Source organism: Dipodomys spectabilis, unplaced genomic scaffold, assembly GCF_019054845.1.
Source record: "Dipodomys spectabilis isolate Male_0828 unplaced genomic scaffold, ASM1905484v1 ptg000266l, whole genome shotgun sequence".
Lineage (NCBI taxonomy): Eukaryota > Metazoa > Chordata > Mammalia > Rodentia > Heteromyidae > Dipodomys > Dipodomys spectabilis.
Window position 1 is genome coordinate 1,557,267 of NW_024870943.1, and position 23,736 is coordinate 1,581,002.

Here is a 23,736-nt window from a genome sequence, read left to right on the forward strand (position 1 = left end):
GTCTGCAGCTCAAGACTGCAAAACCGTTTATTTTTAACTTTCCCTAATATATACAATTAGAAGTCAAGAGGTAACATAAGGTTACAATAGTCCAGAAAAACAAGGAAAATTTCAGTAAAAACAGAGTGCAGTAAAAACAGGACAAGGTCAACTGGTAGAAAGTAAAACGAACTCTGCAGACATAGCAAAGCAACTCCAGGTACCTGGTGTTCTTCAAGAAAGCCAGCTCCTTGTATGTGCCTTCAAGTGAGCACCAGGGTCAAGATGACCTTTAAACTTTACTGTCGGCTCCCAACACCTTCTGGGCCATCTCCCACGAGCTCTAGGCCTCTGACCTCGAAGTCCACTTCATGCTGCTGGTGAAATCGCTGGTGGGGCAACTAGTTCACCTCCCGCACCTCTGCTTGTGGCGTCTTCTCCGTCTGCTACCCAGGAGTGCCCAGTGCTGTGAAGGCAGAGCTCCCCCAGTGAGTCCCGGGCTCCCCTGTCACCACCTGCCCCACCACCCCTGTCCTGCCCCCTCGGGACAGCTCACCTGCTGGGCCTCAGTGGCAGTCCCCTCCCCCCCCCCCCACAGGTTTGTGAATGCACAGTAACCCTACCTGCTGCTCCTTTGACCTGCCATGGCTGAAGTCCCCCCTCTTCCTCTTCCTATTATCCTGCGTGAAGCCTCCTATACTCTAGGCAGCAAGCATGGTGCCCAGGGGTCCACCCCCTCTGATCTCTCCTGGCTCCGAGTTCGTCCTGCCCAGCATGTCTCATCCCTCCTTCATATTGACCATAGTCACCAGGTGCCGCTGTGAATGAAGCCAAGTCAGGAGCTTGCTGTGAGCTCAGACCGGCAGGTGTGCGTCAGGTTAACAGGAGTCGTGGGTCCAGACACCACATGGCAAGGACACAGTGGACAGGAAACAATATGGTAGCGCAGAACTGAGGGTGCTCAGGAAGAAAGGAGGAGACAAATATGGAGAGAGACGTCCTGAATGTGCGAACTCTCCAGAAGTAATGAGTGCAGGGAGGGCTGCATGTCAGAGTGAAAACGGAAGGCTGTGCTTCCAGTGGACTGCAGGAGTGCATGGGGTGCAGAGCCTAACCTTGAGCTGAAGAGCTGAGGGACAGTGCCTAGGCCCAGAGCTCCAGCCCCACGGCCAACCAAAAAAAAAAAAAAAGAGGAAAAGCACATGGAGGGTTGCTGAGCGCTGTGGGGGAGGGGAAGCACGGGGCGTGGGTTGTCTTGGATTTGGATCATGCTCAAGACAGAGTGTGAGGTGGGTGAAGGGTGGGGTGCTCCTGGGGAGCTGGTGTGAAGAGGGGGTGGGGTGGGGACAGGGAAAGCCTGCGTCCCCTCAGCAGGCAGGGAGCTGGTGGAGGGTGCGCGCTGCCCCTAGGCTACGAGGCTAAGTCCACATCCACTCTCTCCAAGGTAACACAGACAGGGAAGACCTCTGGGGACGGGAATACCAGGGGTCAAGAGAGGACCAGTTGTGTGTGATGTTAATAATGACACCAGACAGCTCTCCAAGGAGACCCCAGCATGTGTGTGCTGGGTGGAATGACTTTTGGCTGCATAAGGACATGGGCGTGGAGGGAATCTGGTTAAAGCCAGTGTGAGGGGAGGGAGTGCAGGGACAGCAGGGCCTGTGGTTCAAGCCTTTCTGTGGTGGGGTGGCTGTGGGAACTTCAGGATCAGGAGGAGGCGCCTAGCTCAGAGCCCACAGTCCACTCATCACCTGTCATAGTCCCTGGATGGCTCCTTTAGGCAGGCCTGCCATCTGCTTCCTTTCCTTTTCTGTGCCCATCCCAAGAATTGAACTCAGGGCCTGGGGCATGTCCCTGAGCTTTTGTGTTCAGGGCTGGTGACTGTCTCCAGGGCATCAGTGCTACTTCTGGCTTGCTCTCACCCTGAAATTCGTTCCTGAGAAGAAAAGGGTAGAGGTGGAGAGCCCTGGACCAGAGGCCCTCCTGTCATTCAGCACAGCAGCCCTGACCTGCACCCCAGATGCTGTGGTAAGGTGGCCTCACAAAAAGGGACATGAGGAGCACTACAGGAAATTTCACAATAGCCAAGCAAGGGACTTTCTCAAGGAGCCTTCGTGTTGCAACAATAACTTTACATTAAAAACTGTGCTTTTTCAAAAGTACACTTAATGTCCTTGTTGAATTAGCGGAAAGTCTAGAAATATGTATCATAGACCACACAGAAACAGAAACAGTTGTGAAAATAAATTATGTATAAGAAATAAACACGGACAAGACTAAGGGAGTAACTGTCAGAAAGGAGCCTTGATGTTTGTGGTCAGTGCTACACCAGCAGGACTTCCTTCCTTCCTTCCTTCCTTCCTTCCTTCCTTCCTTCCTTCCTTCCTTCCTTCCTTTCTTTCTTTCTTTCTTTCTTTTTTTCTTTCTTTCTTTCTTTCTTCTTTCCTTCCTTCCTTCCTCTTTGCTTCCTTCTCCTTCTTCCTTCTTTCCTTCTTTCCTACCTACCTTCCTTTGTTTCTTTCTTCCTTCCTTCCTTCCTTTTTTGCTGGCTTTCCCTCGCTCTCCTCGGTCTGTCTCTGTCTATCTGGCTATCTGTGTCCCTCATTCTCTCTTTCCTTCTTGGTGTCAATCGTGGAGCTTGAACTCTGGCATCTCTTCTATCCCTGGAACGATTTTGCTCAAAGGTAGTGCTCTATCACTTCAGCCAGAGCACCACCTCCATCTTTTTTTTCTTTTAGTGGTTTATTGGAAACAAGAGTCTCAGAGAGTTTTCTGCCTAGACTCGTTTTGAACTGTGATTCTTATATCCCGCCTCCTCAGGAAATCAGAACACAGCCATCAACCACCACCATCCAGCTGCTATTTTCTTTCCAATTACTTTATTCTCCAGAACAGAAAAGGCTTTAAGAGTGATTTGCTTCATTGCATAGGGAACTATTAAAGAGAGAAAGAAAAAATCAAAAGACTCACAATAGAATTAGGAAAACATGTTAGGTGAGTTTAACCAGTTTATCTTAAACTTGACACCACCAACACATAATGGGGCAGATTCTCTGGAAGAAGTTGACATGATCTAATAAGCATTATTTCAAATTTTAACATTTCCACTTTCATATAATTTTGTGGGCCAGCAAAATAGAGACAGATGAACACACACACAGATATATAGCACACAAATGTGCATGTGTGGACATGTGTGCACACTTCTATCTCTCAGCAGATGACTTTTATCTAGGTGTGGAGATTGTTGAAGGGCCAAGCAAAGTTCAGCAGAGATGCAAGCTTGGTGGTCCTCAGGGGAGGACCTGGTTCTTCTTTGTGCAGGTGAAGAGGAGGCTGCAGGGAGTGGAGTGTCCGCTCATGAGCAGGAAAGGACTGAGGGCTGGGAAACAGCCCATAGCAAATGCTGCCATATGGTGCAGCACAGGGCTGGGGTTGTAAATCACAGACATGCAAATCTGACAGATGAAGGACAACGTATAAAAGGAGACAAAGGTGCTCACCAGGAGGAGGACGCTTATGATGGCTCTGGACTCGAGAGAGGCTCTGGTGGAGACACTCGTCCTCTGGATGTGTCGCATTTTCTGCTTGTGTCTGTACAGGACAAAAAGCATGGAGGTGCTGCCCCAGAGCATGAGCCCCAGACACAGAACATCAGGCAACGACAGTACGACCATGTACAGCACATCAGCAGCTGGATCGTGACGCACGGAAGAACAGTATCCATAGGACTTTAAGCTCGTCATGTTGTCATGCGCTTTGGGTCTAGTCATGTACATAAGAAAAATAATGCTCACCAGGAGGAAGACCCCCCAGCTGAGGTAGATGGTGGAGACAATGTGCTTGTGGGCTCTCCCCTTCAGCCCTGCCCACCTGGAGTCCCCCTGGCTGATGCTGACAGCAAGGAAGATGCTGAGGGAGCAAGTGCTACCCATCGACACTCCCCTGCTCACTCGGCAAAGATAGAAGAACATTTTGCACCCCACATCATTGAAGAAAATTCTCCAGCCCCAAACCTCCATGGTTTGGGGAACACCCCTAAATAGAAGAGTTAGGAGGTTGGCCACAATTAAGTGCCTAAAAATCAAGTCTGTGGCTCTCATCCTGTTCCCCATGCAGGAAAGGAATAGATAATGGGAGAGAAGAGACAAATTACCCACAAACCCAACCACAGTCTGGCCTAAGAGGATCACTCCCATAAGCACATGGGTATCTCCCATCCTCTCTGTTCCTTGAGTCTCATCCAGAGGCTCTGGCCTGGGAAACTGAGGCCTGCATGGTTCCAAGGGAACTCAACATTCTCCATCCAGCATTCAGACCACCAGAAATACTTTCCTAATGTATCTCATGTATTAGGAAAAACCCAATTCTATTCATCCATGGAGAAGAGGAAGATGGCATGTTCATGGAAATGGGTGAGCCTGGAGAAATGGCATGAAAGGAAGGTGAGTCAGGTTCTGAGATGAAGACGGCTCCATTTCTCCTCTGTAGAATCAGATCTAAGATTCTAAACAAGCAAGGCTCTAGTGGTTCAAGCCTGTAATCCTAGCTACTCAGGGGCTGAGACCTTGGATTCCCAATTCAAAGCTAGCCCAGAGAAGGAAAGTCTGTGAGACTCTTTTCTCCAGTTAAGCACCACCAAACCAGAAGTAGACCTGTGGCTCAAAGTGGTAGAGGCCTAGCTTTGAACAAAATGGGTTCAAGGAACATGGGCAAGACTCAAGTTCAAGCTCTCTGACTAACTAAAGGAAGAAACTTGAAACATGGGTGACACATACCCATGGTCACATGCACTTATACCTCAATACACTGTCTGTGGGCGTGGAACCTAGGTGTCACCCTTTCCTCAACACCGAGCCCATATTGCACAGAAGAAATACCAGGAAGATGAACCAGGTCTGTGGTAGGGATGGTGCGGGTGAAGGAAGAGGTGAATGACAGATAACGAGAGGGGCAATTTTAGGTTCAAATGCCATTCTAGAGTCGCTGATGTGAACACATCTTCCCCAGCCCATGGACATTCAGGATTCCTCCTCACTTGTCATAAACCAGGACAGACTCTGTTAGGAAGAAGAAGTGAGGAATCAACAGGGCTTGGGGGTGGGGGGCCTAGAACCCCAGTTCTTTTCACTGTCCTAGCCCATTCCTATCCTTTCCTGTGGCTTTGTTATGCATCCAGGATCAATGAAGAATCCCTGATCCTAAGGTGATACCTTACCCAGAGTTGGGAACCAGGGGTCTCTCCTGCAGGCTGCGCCTTTCCAGTGGCAGTGAACACAAGTGCTCGCCTCTTCTCTCAGGATGTGCGTGGCAGGGCGGGTCATTTCTGAGATGCACATGGGCACTTCAGAGCTTCAGAGGGCTACTTAGATAGGGGTCCAGGAGGGCGGCAGCTGTGGTCGTCTCCCGCGGGAGTGGTGATTTTCCCTTCACCTGGGGTGGCAAGCCAAGTTCTCAGTAAACTTTTTCTTTTCCCCCATGTGACAATTATCAAGACACTTTTCACTTTCTTGTGGGTGCTTCTCCAGGGGACAGGGGAGTGGTGCAGTCGCTTAATTCTCCTGGATCCCAGTAGGCTGGCAAGAGACACTAAGGCCTGAAGCGAGATGACTGTAAACAATCTCAGCGGTGTATAAGGCATGTGTCCCCAAAGATTCTTACCCAAAGTGTCTCTTCCCTTTTTTTTTTCCAGTTCTGAGACTTGAACTCAGGGTTTGGGCACTGTTCCTGAGCTGCTTTTGCTCAAGGCTAGCACTCTACCACTGGCGCCACAGCACCATTTGTCTTTTTTCATGTGTGTGCTGCTGAGGAATTGAACCCAGGGCTTCATGCATGCTAGGCAAGCACTCTACCCCTGAGCCACCTTCCCAGCCTTCCTCATCTCAGTCTCCTTTTGTTTTATCATCATATATGGTGTTAGAAAAGAAAAATGGAACCCTGTACTGATGCAATCTCAGGAGCCTGATATCAGAGAATCAAGGTGCAAAGCCAGCCTGGTGAAGAAAGCCCATGAGATTCTTATCTCCAATTCTTATCTCCACTCTCTGGTGGTAGAGTGCCTGTCTGGAATAAAAGACTCAGCAACAGCATCCAGGCCCAGAGTTCAAACCCCTGGACTGGCATAAAAGAAAGAAAGAAAAAAGAATGAGACATTTCTGTACAGGAATTTCTTTGGCAATAATGGCCATTTTTTTCTTAAAATGTTTTCATCCCTAGAGACCCCATTTGGAGATTAGAAGTAAGTATTTCATGCATATTCCTGAAAGCAGGTTGATCTCTTTTCATACCTGGTCGTTTCTGAGGTGGTAGCTTCATTCTCTAATTCCCTACTCATTTTCATCATTAGCAGTGGTGATTTTGAAGCAGAAATTTGTCACTGTGCTCAGGAGAGGATCAGCAGTGACTCCTCACCCTGGGTTTCTGGTCTACCTCATTGCATGGACTCCATTCCTCACCTGGACCCTACTGGTCTTGCTGACAATTCCTCTGCCTTGTTTTTGTCTGTTTCAAGAACATGCATTTACCTTTCTGTGTCTGACTTCTTGCATTTCCCACAGCGATCTGTAGTTCTACACATGTGGCAGCACATGACAGGATTTCCTTCTTGTTCCTGGCCTATTCATACTTTGTGATGAAAATAGGCTACATCTTTTGTGTGTGTGTGAAACATCTTTTTCTTAAACAGCAAAGCAGAAATGCAACACCATATTAAATATTTGTAAAATTAGGTGACAAAAGGGATGCAAAAGGGATGTTTGCAGTATGACTATTACATCTTCATATAGTTAAAGGCATTTATGAAATCTTACACTAACACATAAGATTATCCCATGATTAAAGTAGTTCAAATCTAATAACCATAAGCTATATTACTGAATCTCATTTCCTAGTATAATCTCTTAATATTACCGCTGATATTGATTGGTTTACCAAATGGAATCTATGAACTAAATTTTTAGAAATTGTTATGAGAATGCCTAAAATTCTACCAACCAATTAGTTGCCTTTACAGAGTGAGATAAAAATACTGAGCTTACCAATTATTATACAAATAAAATTATCTCATTCGTGATTCTAATACCAGTATACTCTTCAAGGAATTTGGTAACAGTTAATTGACTAGGTACAACAAATAAACCTTGCAACCAAAACCTAGAGTTGGAATAGCATAGCATGTGGTGTATGTAAGATCAGTCAAACTTAACCCATTTTCATATATTTATATTTATATTTATATTTATATATTCACTGGAAATCTGTTCTGTGCCAGAGACAATACAAATCTGGAGTGAAAACATTTGGTGTTGGTTGCTACATTTATCACATTATTCATTACCTCTTTCTATGTATTCCTCCCAGACTTTCTACTTCTAATCGATACATAACCAAAATTCTTTTTTTTAGAGGAGGGGTTCCGGTCGTTGGTCCTGAACTCTAGGCCTGGGGGCTGTCCCTCAGCTCTTCAGCTCAAGGCTAATGCTTTACAACTTGAGCCATAGCACCACTTCCGGCTTTTTTCTTTTTGCTTATGTGGTGCTGAGGAATGGAACCCAAGGCCTCATACATGCAAGGCAGGCACTCTACCACTGAGCCACCTTCAGAGCCCATAACCAAAATTCTTATCTTTTCAGATAGCAAGTGAGTTATTTGGTGCAAAAGTAAGCTGGTTTTTTCTTTTTAAACAGATCTCAATTGGATAATTTAGTTTCAACTTAAAATCCTCTTTATAGCCCAAATCTGTTTTCAAATGGTTAAAGAGAAACCATCACTCCTATCTTATTATTAGAAAGTACAACTGACAAACTTTAGGCAAGGTTTTGGTTAACTTCAGGACTTACAGATCAGATTACTGTCGGGTGATTACTACTCCAAGCACTTTTACAAATGTGAAACTATCTTGACTTAGGAGAAGGTAAATGGGGAGGATGAGGCAGATGGAGGAGAGGCACACAATGGTGAACAGGTACATACATACAGCTGTGCATTCAGTACATGATTTTGGTCACATTTTCACAACATGGTTATTTTCTTGTATATCTTACTAAGTAAGCATGTAATAAAAGCAAATTCAAAAAAACATTCATTTTCAAGTTTCATAAATATATGCAATTCTAATTATAAAGTCTCTACAACACATCTGCACATTTTCTTAGACTAACATAATACCCAGACTCATGAAAGTCCCCTGTTAAGTAGTTAATTTTGCCTAGATTTGAAATTATTTTTATAAACATTCAATGAAGCCACAAACAAAGATACTGTAACATTTGGAATCTTTCCAGGTTTTAAAGGGGGGAGAGAAGGAGGGTGGGGGAAGGGATGGAGAGAAGGAAAAGGAGAGAGAGGGAGAGAGAAGCAGCAATTCCGTAAATGAGAGGGGAACTCAATCCCTTACTTTCTTTTGCCTTTCATGTCAGTTGTTTGGAAAACACTAGAAACAGACATGAGGTTTTCTATATATTGTCCAAAAACGTGGTCTCCTGATTTTAGCTTCAGGATTTCTTCCTTAACTGCATCTACTCTTGCTGAGAGATCTTCAAGTGTGTGTTGGAGTTCCAACACTTGATTCATGTCGTGCTTTTTCCTCCAGTTCCATCTGATTTTCAGCATCAACATCCATGTCAACGTTCATCATCCTGGACACTGAACTGTGCCTCAGACTGAAAAATCCTGATGAAAGGTCCTCAGAGGCACCCGGAGGGGTGGTATCTCAAGATCACGCCTCTGGCCGGGGACTCCAGCACTGACTGACTAGGCTACATCTTCTTTATGCATTCATCCACAGTTAGGCCTCTGACTCCAGTGCTCTAAACGTGGCTGACTTTGCTCCACATGACCATGTTCAGTTTCACTCATTTCTCTGCAGACACCATGGAGCTTCTGGGTTGTTTCTTGGCTGTGGTGAATAGTGCCACAGTAGATATGGTGTTCAAGGACCTACATATTCTTGAGAATATGCCTAAATATTTCATTTTCTATTGTTTTTTTTTTCTGTCCATTGTGGGGCCTAAACTCTGGGCCAGAGTGATGTTCTTCAGCTCTTCAGCTCAAGGCTAACATTATACAACTAGAGCCACACCACTACTTCTGGCTTTTTCTGCTTAGGTGATGCTGAGGATTTGAACCCTGGTCATCATGCATGCAATACAATCAGTCTACCACTGAGCTACTTCCCAGCCCCTCATTTTCTATTCTTTTTTTTTTTTGGTCAGTAATGAGGCTTGAACTTGGCCTGGACACTGTCCTTCAACTCTTCAACTCAAGGCTATGGCTCTAACATTTGAGCCACAGTGCCACTTCAGGCATTTGCTGCTTATGTGGTGCTGAGGAATCAAACCCAGGGCCTCCTGCATGCAAGGCAAACAGTCTATCACTGAGCCACTTTCCCAGTCCCTTTTTTGCTTTTAAAGACAGGGTCTCAACTCTGTAGTCCAGGCTAGCCTTGAACCTAGTATCCTCTTGCCTCAGTCTCCTCAGTGCTGGCATTTCAGGTGCACATCACTAAGCCCAGCTGCATTATTTACCTAACTCTTCATCAGTTCCATTGTGATCCTAAAGAGATGCATAATGCCTTGATGAGAGGCTCATCTGCAGGGAAGCTCTCAGTCACTCTTCGCCTTCCCGGGATGTGGGGCCTACTCTTCACCTCAGTGCAGCTTCCTGGTCTGCCATGCCCTGGGGGAGGAGGCCTTCTGGGCCTACCAGGGTTAGCTGGTCTCAGCGATGTCACTGCACTCAGCGCATGTGATGTCATTGTTTTCCATGCACTGGAGCTAGGCAGGAGAAGCACACAGGGAGGGTTTGCAGTCCACTGCAGTGGTCGCAATTGGAGCTTTGGGGTTAGGAACCTGTATACACAGGCTGGCCTGGGCGGGTGTCCCTTGCTCCCAGCCTGGTTTCCTCAGAAGAGGGAGGGTCTCCCTGCTGCTTCTCTCCTCATGTGAACACACGACGAGAATTTGATGCCCCTGTTCTCTGGGGCTGCTGGGAAATAGCCTCACCCAGTGGCTTACATTCACAGATACTATGGGGATCCACTCTGAGCTCCTCTCCTCACTTCAGGCCCAGATATGGTTCTTGATTTTCTTGGGCTTATGGGTGCATCCTCAGCCTCCCACTGCCTCTGTTCCCAGACTGTGCCCTCTGTGTGATCGTTTCTCCGGAGTAGAAAGCAAGCATTTCCTTTTTTTCTTTCTTTTTTTTTATCTGAGATTAGAACTTCAACTGGGTATCTGATGCTTTTGCTCACTGGCTGGTGCTCTACCACCAGAGCATTTCCTTATGCAACAGCAGACACAGCCCGGCCCTTCTAATTTGGTTCAGTTCTCACCCTAATTCCCCTGCTGCAGATGTGAAGGCCCAGGTTGCTTGCTGTGTTTCTGACTCTGCCCCCACATGCTGCTGATCAGCTCAAAGGAATCAGGACCAGGGACAAATCCTCATGGGTTCACCATAAAGGATGCTACTGAAAAGATGTGTATGGCAATGCCCCGGGAGCCGAGTGTCTTGCCTACACTCCCTACACTCCACAAACCCTCACATCTTCAGCTCTCTGGAAGCTCTCCAAAACCTCTCGTTTTGTTCTTTTTTCTTATGCAGACTTCATTGGATGGGGAAGACTGTGTCAAAGTGTGATCAAGCAGAAAGGGTGTGACAGGGTGCTGACAAGGCCAGGCTGGGAGCCTAGCAGTGGCTCCACCTGCACCCTGTGGCCCTCCTGTTGTCACGTGGGGCTGAACCCATTCCGTAATGTGTCTTGGGATGTACCATCAGACACTGGTCAGGATTCTGCTGCGATGGCTCTGAGATGGAAACGCTGGGCACAGTAATTACCATGGCCCTCTTCTGAAACAAAGCTCAGGTTCTATGGCCTGCATTCCAGAGGGAGTTAATGAGCCAGAAACTGTGCACCCAGAACCACTTGTACAGTCTCAGGTTCCCATTCACCCATGGTGTTGCCCACAATATGGCTGAGGTTGCCCCTCTGTTGTCATTGTTATTTTGAGAAAAGATTTTACTATGGTTTTGAAGTCACAAATCTTCCACATCAGTCCACTGAGTACTGGGATTACAGGTGTGCATCAGCATACCTGACTTTTGTTTTTGTAGTAATACTATGCTATTGTTTGTTCTCTCATCATCACCATTAGCCACAAGTCTTGTGTTTAAATGCCTGCTCCGCCAGCCATCCTCTTACTTCTGTGAGCTAGCCAGAGGTTCTGCCTTATGCTGTGCCTCACAGGATTGACACTGTGAGCCAGCTTAGCACCTTGTACAATTGCTTTGAGGGTTCAGTGAGGTCGCAGGTGTGTGTGCCTTGTCTAGGGCCTGGCCCAGAGCATGCATGCGTGCATGCTAGGCTGTGGCTGCTACTAAGTGGAGTATGTGGTGTAGTAGCCAGTGGTGGGCAGCGTGTCTGATCTTAAGTGAACTCGGAAAGTGCACTGTTTCTATTGAACTGTGAGCTCCAGGTCAGAGGAGGGCATGGTGGGTGTGCTGAGCATCTGCTCCCAGCACTGTGGAGCTCTCTTGAGTCTGGGATTACTGACATTGTCCCTCCTTGTTCTCTCCTCAGCTTCACCTCAACAGCATCAAGAAGCTGTCCACCATCGCCTTCGCCCTTGGAGTGGAAAGGACTTGAAGTGAACTCCTCCCCTTCCTTACAGGTGGGTACTCGTGGGGCCCAGTGCAGTGGGGATGCCTGGAGGTGGCTTCTGCTTAATAAGAGAAGCCCTTGGCAGAGGCCCTAGATGATGGGGTACAGAGGCTGAGGGGCAGGTAGACAAGCTTTATGTACTGCAGGACTGCGTTGAGGGGAAGGCTGAGGAAGAGAAAGGTGGAGGCAGGATGTCCTCTTGAAAGTCTGCTGGAAAGCAGCCACAGACCCGGAGTCAGACTCCCAGCCTGAGACCTGCTTCGGGCTCTGCCAGGTGGACACAGTCGTGTGACTCGTACTAGAGACATGGAGAGCGTTCAGTCCGTTTAACACCTAAGTGTCAGCTGGGAGGACAGTCTCATCAGACAATGTTCTGCCTGCATGGGTGGAAAGAATTGGGGCTTGGGATGGGGGGAATGTGGAAGCTTCAGACCAAGAGCTGCCAGGTATCTAGACACATGGGGCTCAGAGCTCCAAGGGATGTAAGGTCCCTTCTTTGGACTTGCTGCCTGGGAGCATCTCCAGTTGCATGTGGCAGGTGCCATGTCCGTTGGGAAAAGGTGGTGCTGTCCAGACAGAAAAGCACAAGCCTCAGCCTCACGCCAGCAGAACATGCAGGATTGGTTTTGTAAGCGATTACTGCAGCATGATCGTGGGGTAGAGCAAAATGCCAGGCTCGCATCTTAAAGGACAGCAGTGTAGTTTCAGGGTTCTGGAGGTGGTGCTCTGACCCCTGGGTGCTGCGCTTCTTGTGGTGAGTCCTAGGTCAGAAAGGAAGAATCCCAGAGATCGCCGGTGTCCTGGCCTGCCCTGCCCAGGCCTGAGGCCTGAGACTGTGGTTGGGATTGACCCTGTCTTTGGGTGGGAGCCGGGCACAGGGGCCGGTGGTTGGGGGCAGGCTGGGCGAAGGGGACAGCCTGCAAAGTCTCCACGAGGCAGTAGCTGAACCGAGTCTGAACAGATAGAAAAGGATTTTTGGCAGAGAACAGTGCTGAGAGTGTGAGCTGACCTGAACAGGAAATCTGCTTTCCACAGTGTTGCACAGGATGGGACTCAGTCTCCCCTCCCTGAGGGGTGTAGAGTGGTCCTGTCACTCAGTGCTCCCCCACCCATCCCCAGCTCCTATCTTGTTCTCTGTGCTGGCCATATGGGAAAACTGTGGGTACTGACAGCAAGCCTGTGATCTTGGGACCGGGATCCCAGGGTGCCGGGGTCCCAGGGTGGGCTGTGATGGGAATGCCCTGCCCCTATAGACACCATCTATGATGAGGATGAGGTCCTTCTGGCCCTGGCTGAGCAGCTGGGAATCTTTACCGGCCTGGTGGGGAGCCCAGAGTATGTGCACTGCCTGTTGGTGAGTGGCATGCAGGGTCCTTGTTCTCATCCCTGGAGCAGAGACAGGAGCCATGGAGCAGGGTTGGTAGGGGGGCTGTGGGCTGTCTAGGGGGATGGCCTCAAGGCTGGAGGACTGAGCAGAGCATCAGTGCCACCCGCCCCTCCCCCGACCCTGCAGCCCCCACTGGAGTTGCTCGCCACTGTGGAGGAGACAGTGGTGCAAGACAACGCAGTGGAGTCCTTGCGGGCCATCTCCCATGAGCACTTGCCCTCTGACCTCGAAGCCCATTGCATGCCCCTGGTGAAATGGCTGGCGGGGGGCGACTGGTTCACTTCCCACACCTTGGCCTGCGGCATCTTCTCCCTCTGCTACCTGTGAGTGTCCAGCGCTGTGAAAGGAGAGCTCTACCAGTGAGTCCGGGGCTCCATTGCCACCACCTGCCCAATTGCCCCTGTCCTGTCCCCTCAGGTCAGCTCACCTGCTGGGCCTCAGTGGCAGTCCCCTCCCCCTCCCATGTGAGTATGAATGCGCAGTAACCGTACCTGCTGCTCCCTTGTCTGCCCTGGCCAAAGGCCCCCCTCCTACTCTTCCTCCTATCCTGAGTGAAGCCTCCTATGCCCTGGGAAACAACCATGGCACCCAAGGGTCCACGCCCTCTGATCTCTCCTGGCTCCTTGAATTCTTCCTGCCCAGCACCAGTCTAGATCCCCAGGTACTTACAAAACCTCTGTTCAGATGACACCCCCATGGTGGGACGGGCCGCATCTTCCAAGCTGGAGGAGTTCGCCAAGGTCCTAGAGTTGGACAACGTCAAGAGTGAGATCATCCCCATGTTCTCCAACCTAGCCTCTGATGAACAGGTGGGTCCCTGCTCCACCCTTCCTCCTCCCCCGTTTTCCCCCTCCCCCATTCCGCCACTGGGCCCTCTGCCCTTATGCCCCATGGACACTCAGCACTCCTTCTGCTCCCCAGGTCTCTGTGTGGCTGCTGGCGGTGGAGGTGAGTGTGAACATGGCCCAGCTCCTGCCCCAGGAGGACTTGGGGGCCCTGGTGATGCCCACACTGCACCAGGTGGCCGAGGACAGGTCCTGGCATGTCCGCTCCATGGTGGCCGACAAGTTCACTGAGGTGCGTGAGGCCTGCAGTGCACATGCAGGGCCAAGGCTGAAGGGAAGAGGGACGCGGGTCTGTCCTGCATGGGAGCGGGCAGCCTGACGTCCCTGGGCAGAGAAGGGAGGGCTGGATCTTGGCAGGGTCAGGGGGGCACATTCACACTGGGAAGCTGTCACTCGCCCTGCTTTGTACACGGCAAGGACCTAGAAAGGTGGGAAAGTGAAGCTCTCTGTCCTGAGCTCCAAGGGAGACTCTTGTCCTGCCCAGGAGTAGAAGCTGCAGACAGACAAGGAGCTCAGGTAGAAACAGGACTGCCCACTCGCACTCCATACTACTTACACTGGTAAAAGAGCATGAGGCCCTTGGGGGGCTACCCTTGTGTGTGCCCTTAGTGTGGACCCATCGGCTCTGGTGGTGGTCCGGAGCAAGCGATGGTCAGGAGCAAGTGTAAGGCATCTCTGGCAACCAAGAAAAGGCAGAGTCACTAGGCACACATTCATCCAGACATGTGTTCATACTGGCAACTAGGGCTGTGAACTGGGGTCTTGTGCTCGCTGGGCAGGTGCCCCCCTTCTTGAGGCACACCCTACACTTTGGATTTATTTTTCAGCTAGGATCTCCACCTTTGCCTAAGCTAACCTTGGACTCCATTTCTCTAACTCTGCCTCCTGTATAGCTAGCTAGATTGTAGGTGTGAGCTGCTGTGCACAGCCTATTTTGTACATGTGTACTGTTCTTATAGAAGGGATATACAGAAGGATTACAATGGCATGCATGAGTCAGAGAATGAGGACATTTCCTTTTGTACAGTGAGTGTCCGCTGTTCTCTCATTCCCTCCCAGCCCCTCCCTCCCATCTCTACCCACGAGTTGTGCAGTTCACATTCATCGGTGTCCTGTGAGGTCCATGGATGCACTTTTCTTTCTATCCTTTTTCCCTCCCTGTACCCTCTCAGTGATAACATGAGAACAGACTCTTTATCAGATAAAGAACACAGAAGTATCAAAAGCTAAAACCAAAAAATATATGTGTATTTTGTTTCCACATCTTGGGTTTTGTTTTATATATTTTATATAAATATGAAGAGACGCTTAGGCATTGGGCCTTTGTGATTCTCTCCTAAGACTACTCTCCTTTGGTCTCACTGTGTGTGAGTCTCTGGAATCCTGTGGCATTTGTCATATCCCAGTGCATTTTAGTTCTAACTTCCTTATATCAGAGAGAACGTGCACCATTAATCTCCAGTCTTGACTTACCTCACTTCTCAGGATTTGTTCTAGTTCCATCCATTTCCTTGCAAATGCCATTATTTTATTCTTCCCAATGACTGTGTAAAGTACCATTGTTCACATTTTGTGGGTCCACTCATCTACTGTGGGGCATCTGGGCTGTTTCCATATCTTGGCTATTGTGAGTACTGTGGCAGTGAACATGGGTGTGCAGGTGTCCTTGTCATGATGCTCAGTGTAGATGCCCAGGAGTGGGTGGGAGGGAAAGTCTGTGTGTAGTATTTGGAGGAACCTGCAGACTGCTGTGCTGAGTGGCTGCACTAGTTCACATTCCTACCAGCTGCACAGTAGGGCTCCTTTTCTCCACATCCCCACCAGCATTTGTTCGAATTCACAATGCTGGCCAATCTAACTGGATTAAGATGGAATCTCAGGGTTGTTGTGCTGCCCAGAGATGATGAGCATTTCCTCATGTGTTTCTTTGCCATTCTTCCCTCTTCTGAAGAGTCTCTCCTTAGCTCCCCTGCCCATTTAGTGACTCAGCACACTATATTTTAGTATACATGTAAAAGCAGGAGACTCTGCATCGCTGGCATGTTTGTGGATCAGGTCACAGAAAGCCCCACTTGGGATAATGTGAACTAAGGTCTGTGGTTTTGGCGCACGCTGCTGGAGACGAGGGCTGGCTCTGGGAAGAGCAGCCTGCCCCATCTCCACACCTGCACCGCTTCCACCTAGATTTTGGCCTCAATAGCTGAGAGAGGCTGCCAGACCCCCATTCACTCCACACACCCCACCTCTTCCTGGTTCTGGGTTTCCAGCTCCAGAAAGCAGTGGGGCCTGAGATCACCAAGACAGACCTGGTGCCCGCCTTCCAGAACCTGATGAAGGACTGTGAGGCTGAGGTGAGGGCTGTGGCCTCCCACAAAGTGAAAGGTGGGTGCCCATGGCCCATGCATAAGGAGGGGGGCTAGGGTGGAGGTGCAGTGGGCTCCATCTCATCACCCACCCTTGTCCGCAGAGTTCTGCAAGAACCTCTCCGCAGATTGTCGGGAGATTGTGATCATGACCCAGATCTTACCGTGCATCAAGGTAACTGGTTTGGTGGAGGGAGTCAGCTGGACAGGAAAGAGGGCACAGAAAAGGCTGTGGAAATGCCCCAGGTACCTGGGTCACAGGCTGCAGCCAAGGAGATGGAGGCATGGACCCTGCAGCCCACATTCATGCCCCCTGTCAATCATGTGCAGAGAAGGCTGAAGCAGGTCACCTGGGGCCTCCCTCCCTTCTCCCTCCCAGGAACTGGTGTCAGATGCCAACCAATAGGTGAAGTCAGCCCTGCCTCCGTCATCATGGGCCTCTCTCCCATCCTGGGCAAAGACAACACCCTCGAGCACCTCCTGCTCCTCTTCCTGGCCCAGCTGAGGGACTAGGTGAATCTCCCCTCCCCTAGCCCCCTGCCAAGGTGATTGATGGCTATCATGGAGTCCAGTGGGGGGGCTTCTGAGCTGAGTGATGAGTCGATGTGTGATGGGTAAGCATGTATGTGTGGGGTTGATCAGAGCTCACGATCTGGGAGGCAGAAGCAGTTCAAACTCTTTCTGTCATGGAGCACCTGCTGTCTTTGCCCGTGCCCTGCTGGATAGTGGGAGCATGACATGGATGAGGCTTGCCCTGGAGGCAGGGCTGTGCTCTGGTGGGATCTCATGTCAGTGGAGGGAGTTGAGGTGACAGGAATGAAAGGGGCAAGTCTCAGTACTGGTGGGCCAAGTGCCATGACTCCACCCTCCTGGCTCCAGCCTCAATTGGGTCCTGACACAGCTGTCCTGGGCAGAGCTGGGGCTCACCTTTCTTCTCCCATTGTGTTATTTTTCCTCATGATTCCTGCAAGTTCTCTCAGAATGACTGCAGGTGTCATATGATGCCCAAGCCTCCATCACTTAAGTGTGGCTCTGTATGTGGTCTTGTCACTGTGTCCCTGGGGACAGGTTGGGGCTGGGCAGTGGCCCTGGGGAGATGGCAGGTCTGTAGGGTGTTGCTGTGGGTTGGCACTCCCCTCCCTCCATTCTGGGCCGCCTTGGGCCAGGCATCACTGGAGCCCCATCCTCTGCAGTGCCCGGAGTTGCGGCTGAACATCATCTCCAACCTGGACTGCGTGAACAAGGTGATCGACATCTGGCAGCTGTCCTAGTCACTGCTCCTCGCCATCGTGGAGCTAGCCGAGGATGCCAAGTGGCGGGTGCGGCTGGCCATCATCGAGTACATGCCCCTGCTTGCTGGGCAGATGGTGCATGATCCAGGGCATGCCCAGTATGGTGGGGAGGGGAGAGGAGGCAGGCCAGACTCCCTCACCCCCTCTCCTATGGCAGGGAGTGGAATTCTTTGACGGGAAACTCAAATCTTTGTGCATGGCATGGCTGGTGGACCATGGTGAGTCCTGCCAGAAGGAGCTGGCAGCCAGTGGGTGGGGCCACGCAGCTGTTCTGTCTGTGCCCTGCTCCCCGCTGTTGGAACCCTGGGGAAGGCTGGCACTGAGCCATGACCCACTCTAAAACTCCCACCATGGACTTCCTGTCACCCTTGCAGTCTATGCCATCCGTGAGGCAGCCACCAGCAACCTCAAGAAGCTGATGGAGAAGTTTGGGAAGGAGTGGGCACATGCCACCATGATCCCCAAGATGCTGGCTATCTCCGGACACCCCAACTACTTGCACTGCATGACCACCCTTTTCTGCATAAACATAAGTGTGGCCCGCACCACACCTGCACCCAGGTGCCAGCTTGCCAGGGGAGGAGCACGGCCGGCCCCACCGTGAAACCAAGCTTGGGAGTGGAGAGGATGGAGGCCAGGGCCAGCAGTACACTTCTGGAGCTGGGCGGGCTCCAGGCCTCCGGCACCCTTGGCCTGGGTGTGGGTGAGCTGGTGTGAGACACATTGTTGGCTTTGTGTTCAGAGTTGAACTCGTTGTAAATCATAGTCGCGGGGAGGTGTTGTCAGTTGTGCACACCATTTCCATGCCGGTGAGGATTGGCGTAGCCTCGCCACCCGGACCCAGGTGCCAGGCGCTGCCTGTACTGATCGTGTGCCCATGCTTGGCCAGGTTCTGTCGGAGGTGTGCAGGCAGGACATCACCACCAAGCACATGCTGCCCACCGTCGTGCACTTGGCTGGGGACCCCATTGCCAACGTCCGCTTCAATGTGGCCAAGTCCCTGCAGAAGATCAGGACCATCCTCCACAACAGGTGAGCTGGGACTCGCTCTCCTTATGCTCCTCTCCAGCTACACTGTTTCTTCCTTTGTGGTGATTCTGAGGGTTGACCTTGCCAGGCAAGCATTCTGCCACTTGAGCCATGCCCCCAGCACTTTTTGCCTTTGTTATATTTCACAGAGTGCATGTGTGGCCCAGGCTGCCTGGTCTGTGCATGCTGCTCACACCGCTAGGATAACGGGTGCCACCACACCTAGCTATTGCTAGGGCTTCCTCAGTGGCTGGGATTCCAGATGTGCACCACTGTGTTCAGCTGCCACTGCTGCCTGCTGCTTCCTCCCAGTGTCGACTTCACTGTAGACTGAGGAGTCAGCAGTGGCTGTGGTGAGCCTTCTGGGGAGGGGGATGTAAAGGGAAGGGAGGGGAAGGATGGCTCAGCATCGCTAGTCATCTGGAGATGCAAGTTGTAATTCCCCAGGGGGTGGCCAGGCCTGAACTGAGTTCCCAGCTGTGGGACCCATCAGCTTCATGTCCGGCCCTTTCCCCTCTGCTTCCAGCACCCTGAAGAGCGAGGTCAAGCCAGTCCTGGAGAAGATGACCCAGGACCAGTATGTGGCCGTCAAGTACTTTGCCCAGGAGGCCTTGACCAGGGTGAGTTGGGGGTTGGCAGGCGATGGCAGGTAGGAGGGGTGGTGGTGCCCGGACAGGGGCCTGGGAGGGCCAGAGGGTGGCAGTGCCAGGCAGGGGATAGGGGGCCAGACAGGCAGTTGGATGGGGAGAGGGGGGTGGGGCCTGGGCAGGGGCGCAAGAGGGCCAGGCTGGACTTCTGAGCCGGCCCACTCCTGTTCCTCCAGTTCTGTCGCTTGCCTGATACTGGAAGAAGAGCCAGTGCTTGGGCCTTCAGTGCCAGCCTCTGGCCCACCCTCGGCTTAGCCCTCTCTGAGATTCTCCCTCACGGAGCCAGTGTGTCCCTGACAGCCCTCCCTGTGCTTGGCTTGATCCCAGACCTGGCCCCACGCACGTTCCCTGAGCTGCCTGGGGAGATGGCACCCGGCCCCCTCCCAAAGGCTGAGGGACATGCAGTGGGATGGACAGCAGCCAGGAGGAAGGCGGCACTCCTGCCCTGTAGGGAGAGAATCGAGCATCTGGGTCACTGCCTCTTGTTGCTGACATGGGGACCCCATCCCCACCTGCCTCCCACCTCTCTCCCCTTCCCGCCGCCCAACCCCCCCAGGTGGTTTATTTGTGTCAACTGTATTGTTTATATTTTATTCCTTTTTGCCCTCTTTTCACAAAAAAATAAAGGTGTAGAAAGAGTCGGACCTCAGGTCTTAGTCGGAGTTGGGGGGAGTGTCCTGGGGCCTTGGTATCTGCCCTTTTCTGTGAGGACACTTAGTCCTAAGAAGTCACGCTGAGTGTCCTGACCCCTAGGCATGCTGCCTGCTGTGGCAGAGCTGGCTAAGGACCCGGGCTGCCTTTGGAGGCCCTACTGTTCACATCCTCCTATTATTCACATCCTCCTACTGCTCAAGTCCTCTTACTGTTCACTGAGCCACACCCCTGCCCTGGGAAAATCAACCATTTTTTTGATGAGTACATAGCACTGTCTCAAAGCCTGAGTTTCGCACTGGGTACCTCAAGCATGCCCAAGGGCCCTGTGGTTGAGGACATCACTATGAGCTTTATATCTTTTTTTTGTTTGTTTTGGTTTCTCATGTGGATTGAACTCTGGTCCTGGCTGCTGTGCCTCAGCTCTTCAGCTGAGGGCGAGTGCTCTACCACCTGAGCCACAGTCTCACTTCTGGTTTTCTGGTGGTTTATTGGAGATAAGAGTGGCATGGACTTTCCTGCCCTGGCTTCCTTTGAACCATGATCCTCATATATCAGCCTTCTGAGTAGCTAGGATGACAATAGTGAGCCATTGGCATGAGGCTAGATTTTTGTCTTTTAAAGTCTGGATTCTACCAGAGAAAAACAGATTTACATTTCTTGTCTGGCCTGTTTTCCTTCCCAAGATGTATGATGAATTCCAGTTCCATCCATTTTCCTGCAGTTGCCATGCTTTGTTCTTCATGGAAAGCTGTTTTTTAGGAGAACAGACAAATATACAAGATAGAAAGGAGTAGACGGCAAGAGAAAGTATATTAAAAATTTGGAGCTATTTGGTGGTGGGAAATTGATATACAACATAAAGCTGACAGTATTTTCTGGATCTGTATATACCTGCCTGAACTGTAAAGCAGTGACCCAGCTCTACCTTGTGCCTGTCAGCTAGGAGGGAGAGCTGGCCTGGCCCAGTTATAAACCAACACTGCATAGAGATGACACTTCACCAGCCAAGCCTGAAAACTGAAAGTTCAGGGTGGAAAACTGTCCCAAGCAAATGGGAACTGACCTGAAAGGGAGCCCCAGTTGCTTGTCCCACGAGAGCAGGAGAGACATCAAACCCAAGCTAGGTTGATGAGATAAAGACTGTCACCCTCTGCTGACAGCGAGCCAGCACATAGATGCCTACTGCTGCCCCAGTTTCATGAACTAGTACTACTGGATGCCATGGACCAGTAAGTCCAGACCAAGTTAGAATGTTGGCTTACGACCCCCCTCTCATCAAGTGATAGGCTGTCGAGCCCAAAGTCAGTCATAAGACTTAAGGATCAAATGAAGGAACAAGTTTACAAAATCAAAAATCAAAGCCATACCACAACTTTCCAGAACATCTGGGATGCAGCAAAAGCTTCTCTGAGGGAATTTACAGCTATCTGGGCCTGGCATGAAAAAAGTCAGGTGTTTCAAATGTCATCAACAACAAAGCACAGTCTAAAAGCAAACCCAGAACAGTGGATAGAGAGATAATCATAAAAATCAGGATAGAGCCAGCCTGACACTGATGGCTGCTCACCACTAATCAGAGCTACTCCAGAAGCTCAGATCTGAGGATTATGGTTCAAAGTCAGCAGAAAAGTCCACCAGGCTCATTTTCTATTTTTTTTTTATTTTTTTATGTTTTGGTTCCTGTCGTGGAGCCTGAACTCTAGGCCTGGGCTCTGTCCCTCAGCTCTTCAGCTCAAAGCTAGTGCTCTACCACTTGAGCCATGGCGCCACTTCTGGCTTTTTTCTTTTTGCTTATGTGGTGCTGTGGAATCAAACCCAGGGCCTCACGCATGCAAGGCAAGAGCTGTACCACTGAGCCACCTTCCCAGCCCCACAAGGCTCATTTTCAATAAACTATCCCCAGAATTTACAAAGCAGAGCTGTGGCTCAAGTGGTAGCACACTAGCCTGGAGCTAAAGAAGCTTAGCAACAGTGCCAGGCACTGAGTTCAAGCCCTAGGACAGGCACACACATAAACACACACACACACACACACACACACACACACACAAATAAGGGTAAAAATGAAAAAAAAGGAGGTTAAATGAACAACGTAAAAAAAATCAGTGAAAGAAGCGGAGGCCTGGGGGCTCACGCCTGTAATCCTAGCTACTCTGCAGGCTGAGATCTGAGGAGCATGGTTCAAAGCCAGCCGAGGCAGGAAAGTTCATGAGACTCATCTCACCAGAAAACTGGAAGTGGCAACTATGGCTCAAGTGATAGAGTGCCTGCCTTGAGCTGAAGAGCTGAGGGACAGTGCCCGGGCCCATAGTTCAAGCTTCAGGACAGACAAAAAAAAAATCAGTGAATGTAAGAAGTTTTCTTGATAGCTAAGACTGACAAGCCTTCATCCAAGAACAGTGAAGGCATCAACTAAGAAAACTAGGAAGTCACGCCTGTAATCCTAGCTACTCAGGAGGCTGAGATCTGAGGATCGCGGTTCAAAGCCAGCCCGGGCAGGAAAGACCATGAGACTCCTATCTCCAATAAACCACCAGAAAACCGGAAGTGGCGCTGTAGCTCAAATGGTAGAGCGCTCGCCTTGAGCTGAAGAGCTGAGGGACAGCGCCCAGGGCCAGAGTTCAAGCCCCACGACCGACAAAAAAAAAATAAAAAAGAAAACTAGAATATCATAACAGTTTAAATTCAAATTGTCACTGGAGGATATATTAGAAAATTAGTCCAACACATTAGAAAACATCCGAGGAATGGATTCAGTCTTTGCATGCTGACCCATCAGGTTTGATCCAAGGTGACTTTAATCACCTAACTTCATTTGTAATCAAGCAGTATGATGATTCAGTGATGGGATACACCAGGTGTTCAGAGTTACCACCAATGTCCCTCAGACAGGTTCAAAAACTAGGAAAGGAAGAAGGCTACCAAACTCCCTCTCATACCAAAATGAGAACAGACTAGAGACAAGATTAGACACCTATTTCCTTGAAGAGCACAGATGTAAAATATTTCATAACATACCTACAAGTAATTTCAACAATGCATTGAAAGATCATGCACCATGCCCACATTGCATTCCACCCATAATTGCAAGTGTGGCTCAACCAGTCCTGGACAATTTGAAGAGTAAGACATTGGACACCTGTGGCTTGCACCTGTCATCCTAGCGACTGAGGCTGAGATCTGAGGATCACAGTTCAAAGCCAGCCTGGGCAGAAAAGTCCAGGAGACTCTTCAATTCCCTACCAGAACACTGGAGGTGGCACTAAGCTCCAAGTGGTAGAGCGCTAGCCATGAGGAAAAGAGCTTAGGGACAGCACCCAGGCCCTGAGTTCAAGCCCCAATACTGATTCCCTCCCCCAAAAAAGTCATTATACCAAGGATCCGTCTGCTTTAAAGGTTTTTCCGCTAACCCATTATCAGCTGTAAGAAGTGAGTAGTTAGGTATTTTAATGAAGTAGAAGCAATGGGAAGGTAGATACAGTCCGGCCGGGACCTGACAAGGCAAGGTGTGTGCAGTGTGCAATAGTGGCCACCATCATGCCAGGACTCGGGTGTGACCCAGGAACAGAAGTCAGATGGCACCTGTCCTAGGCATCAGTCAATGGTTACTCCCAGATCAGACCTGGCATGAGTGCTTCCCCCCAAAACCTCCCCAGGACTTTCTTGGCCCTTCTGGATTCTGCTGTTTTGATTGCGATGGAAGATGATTCGCCAGGCTGGTGGTTTTGTGAGGATGGCCACCACCTTGTGGCCTGCTCTACCAGCAGGAGGTGTTCAAGGGGTGGGCCCAGAACCCCCAAGCTAAGGATGCAGGGTGTGGGGGGGAGAAGCTGACCTCCCAGCCGGTTCACAGGCTGAGTCGTACCTTTGTGTCACAACCCATT

The 23,736-nt window shown here is 50.2% G+C and overlaps 1 protein-coding gene and 1 pseudogene across 1 annotated transcript; one reads left to right on the top strand and one right to left on the bottom strand.

Moving 5' to 3' along the window:
- Nucleotides 1-3,272: 3,272 nt before the first annotated feature.
- On the bottom strand, nt 3,273-4,199 carry LOC122125541 (vomeronasal type-1 receptor 4-like). Its single transcript, XM_042700069.1, has one exon. The coding sequence runs from the start codon at nt 4,197-4,199 to the stop codon at nt 3,273-3,275; it is 927 nt and encodes a 308-aa protein (XP_042556003.1).
- Nucleotides 4,200-4,767: 568 nt separating this feature from the next.
- The window catches only part of LOC122125542, a 30,250-nt pseudogene continuing 11,281 nt past the window's right edge, over nt 4,768-23,736 (top strand).

Excerpts from the sequence above, each read along its gene's own strand:
- LOC122125541 (XM_042700069.1), bottom strand. The coding sequence starts at position 4,199 with ATGGGAGATACCCATGTGCTTATGGGAGTGATCCTCTTAGGCCAGACT.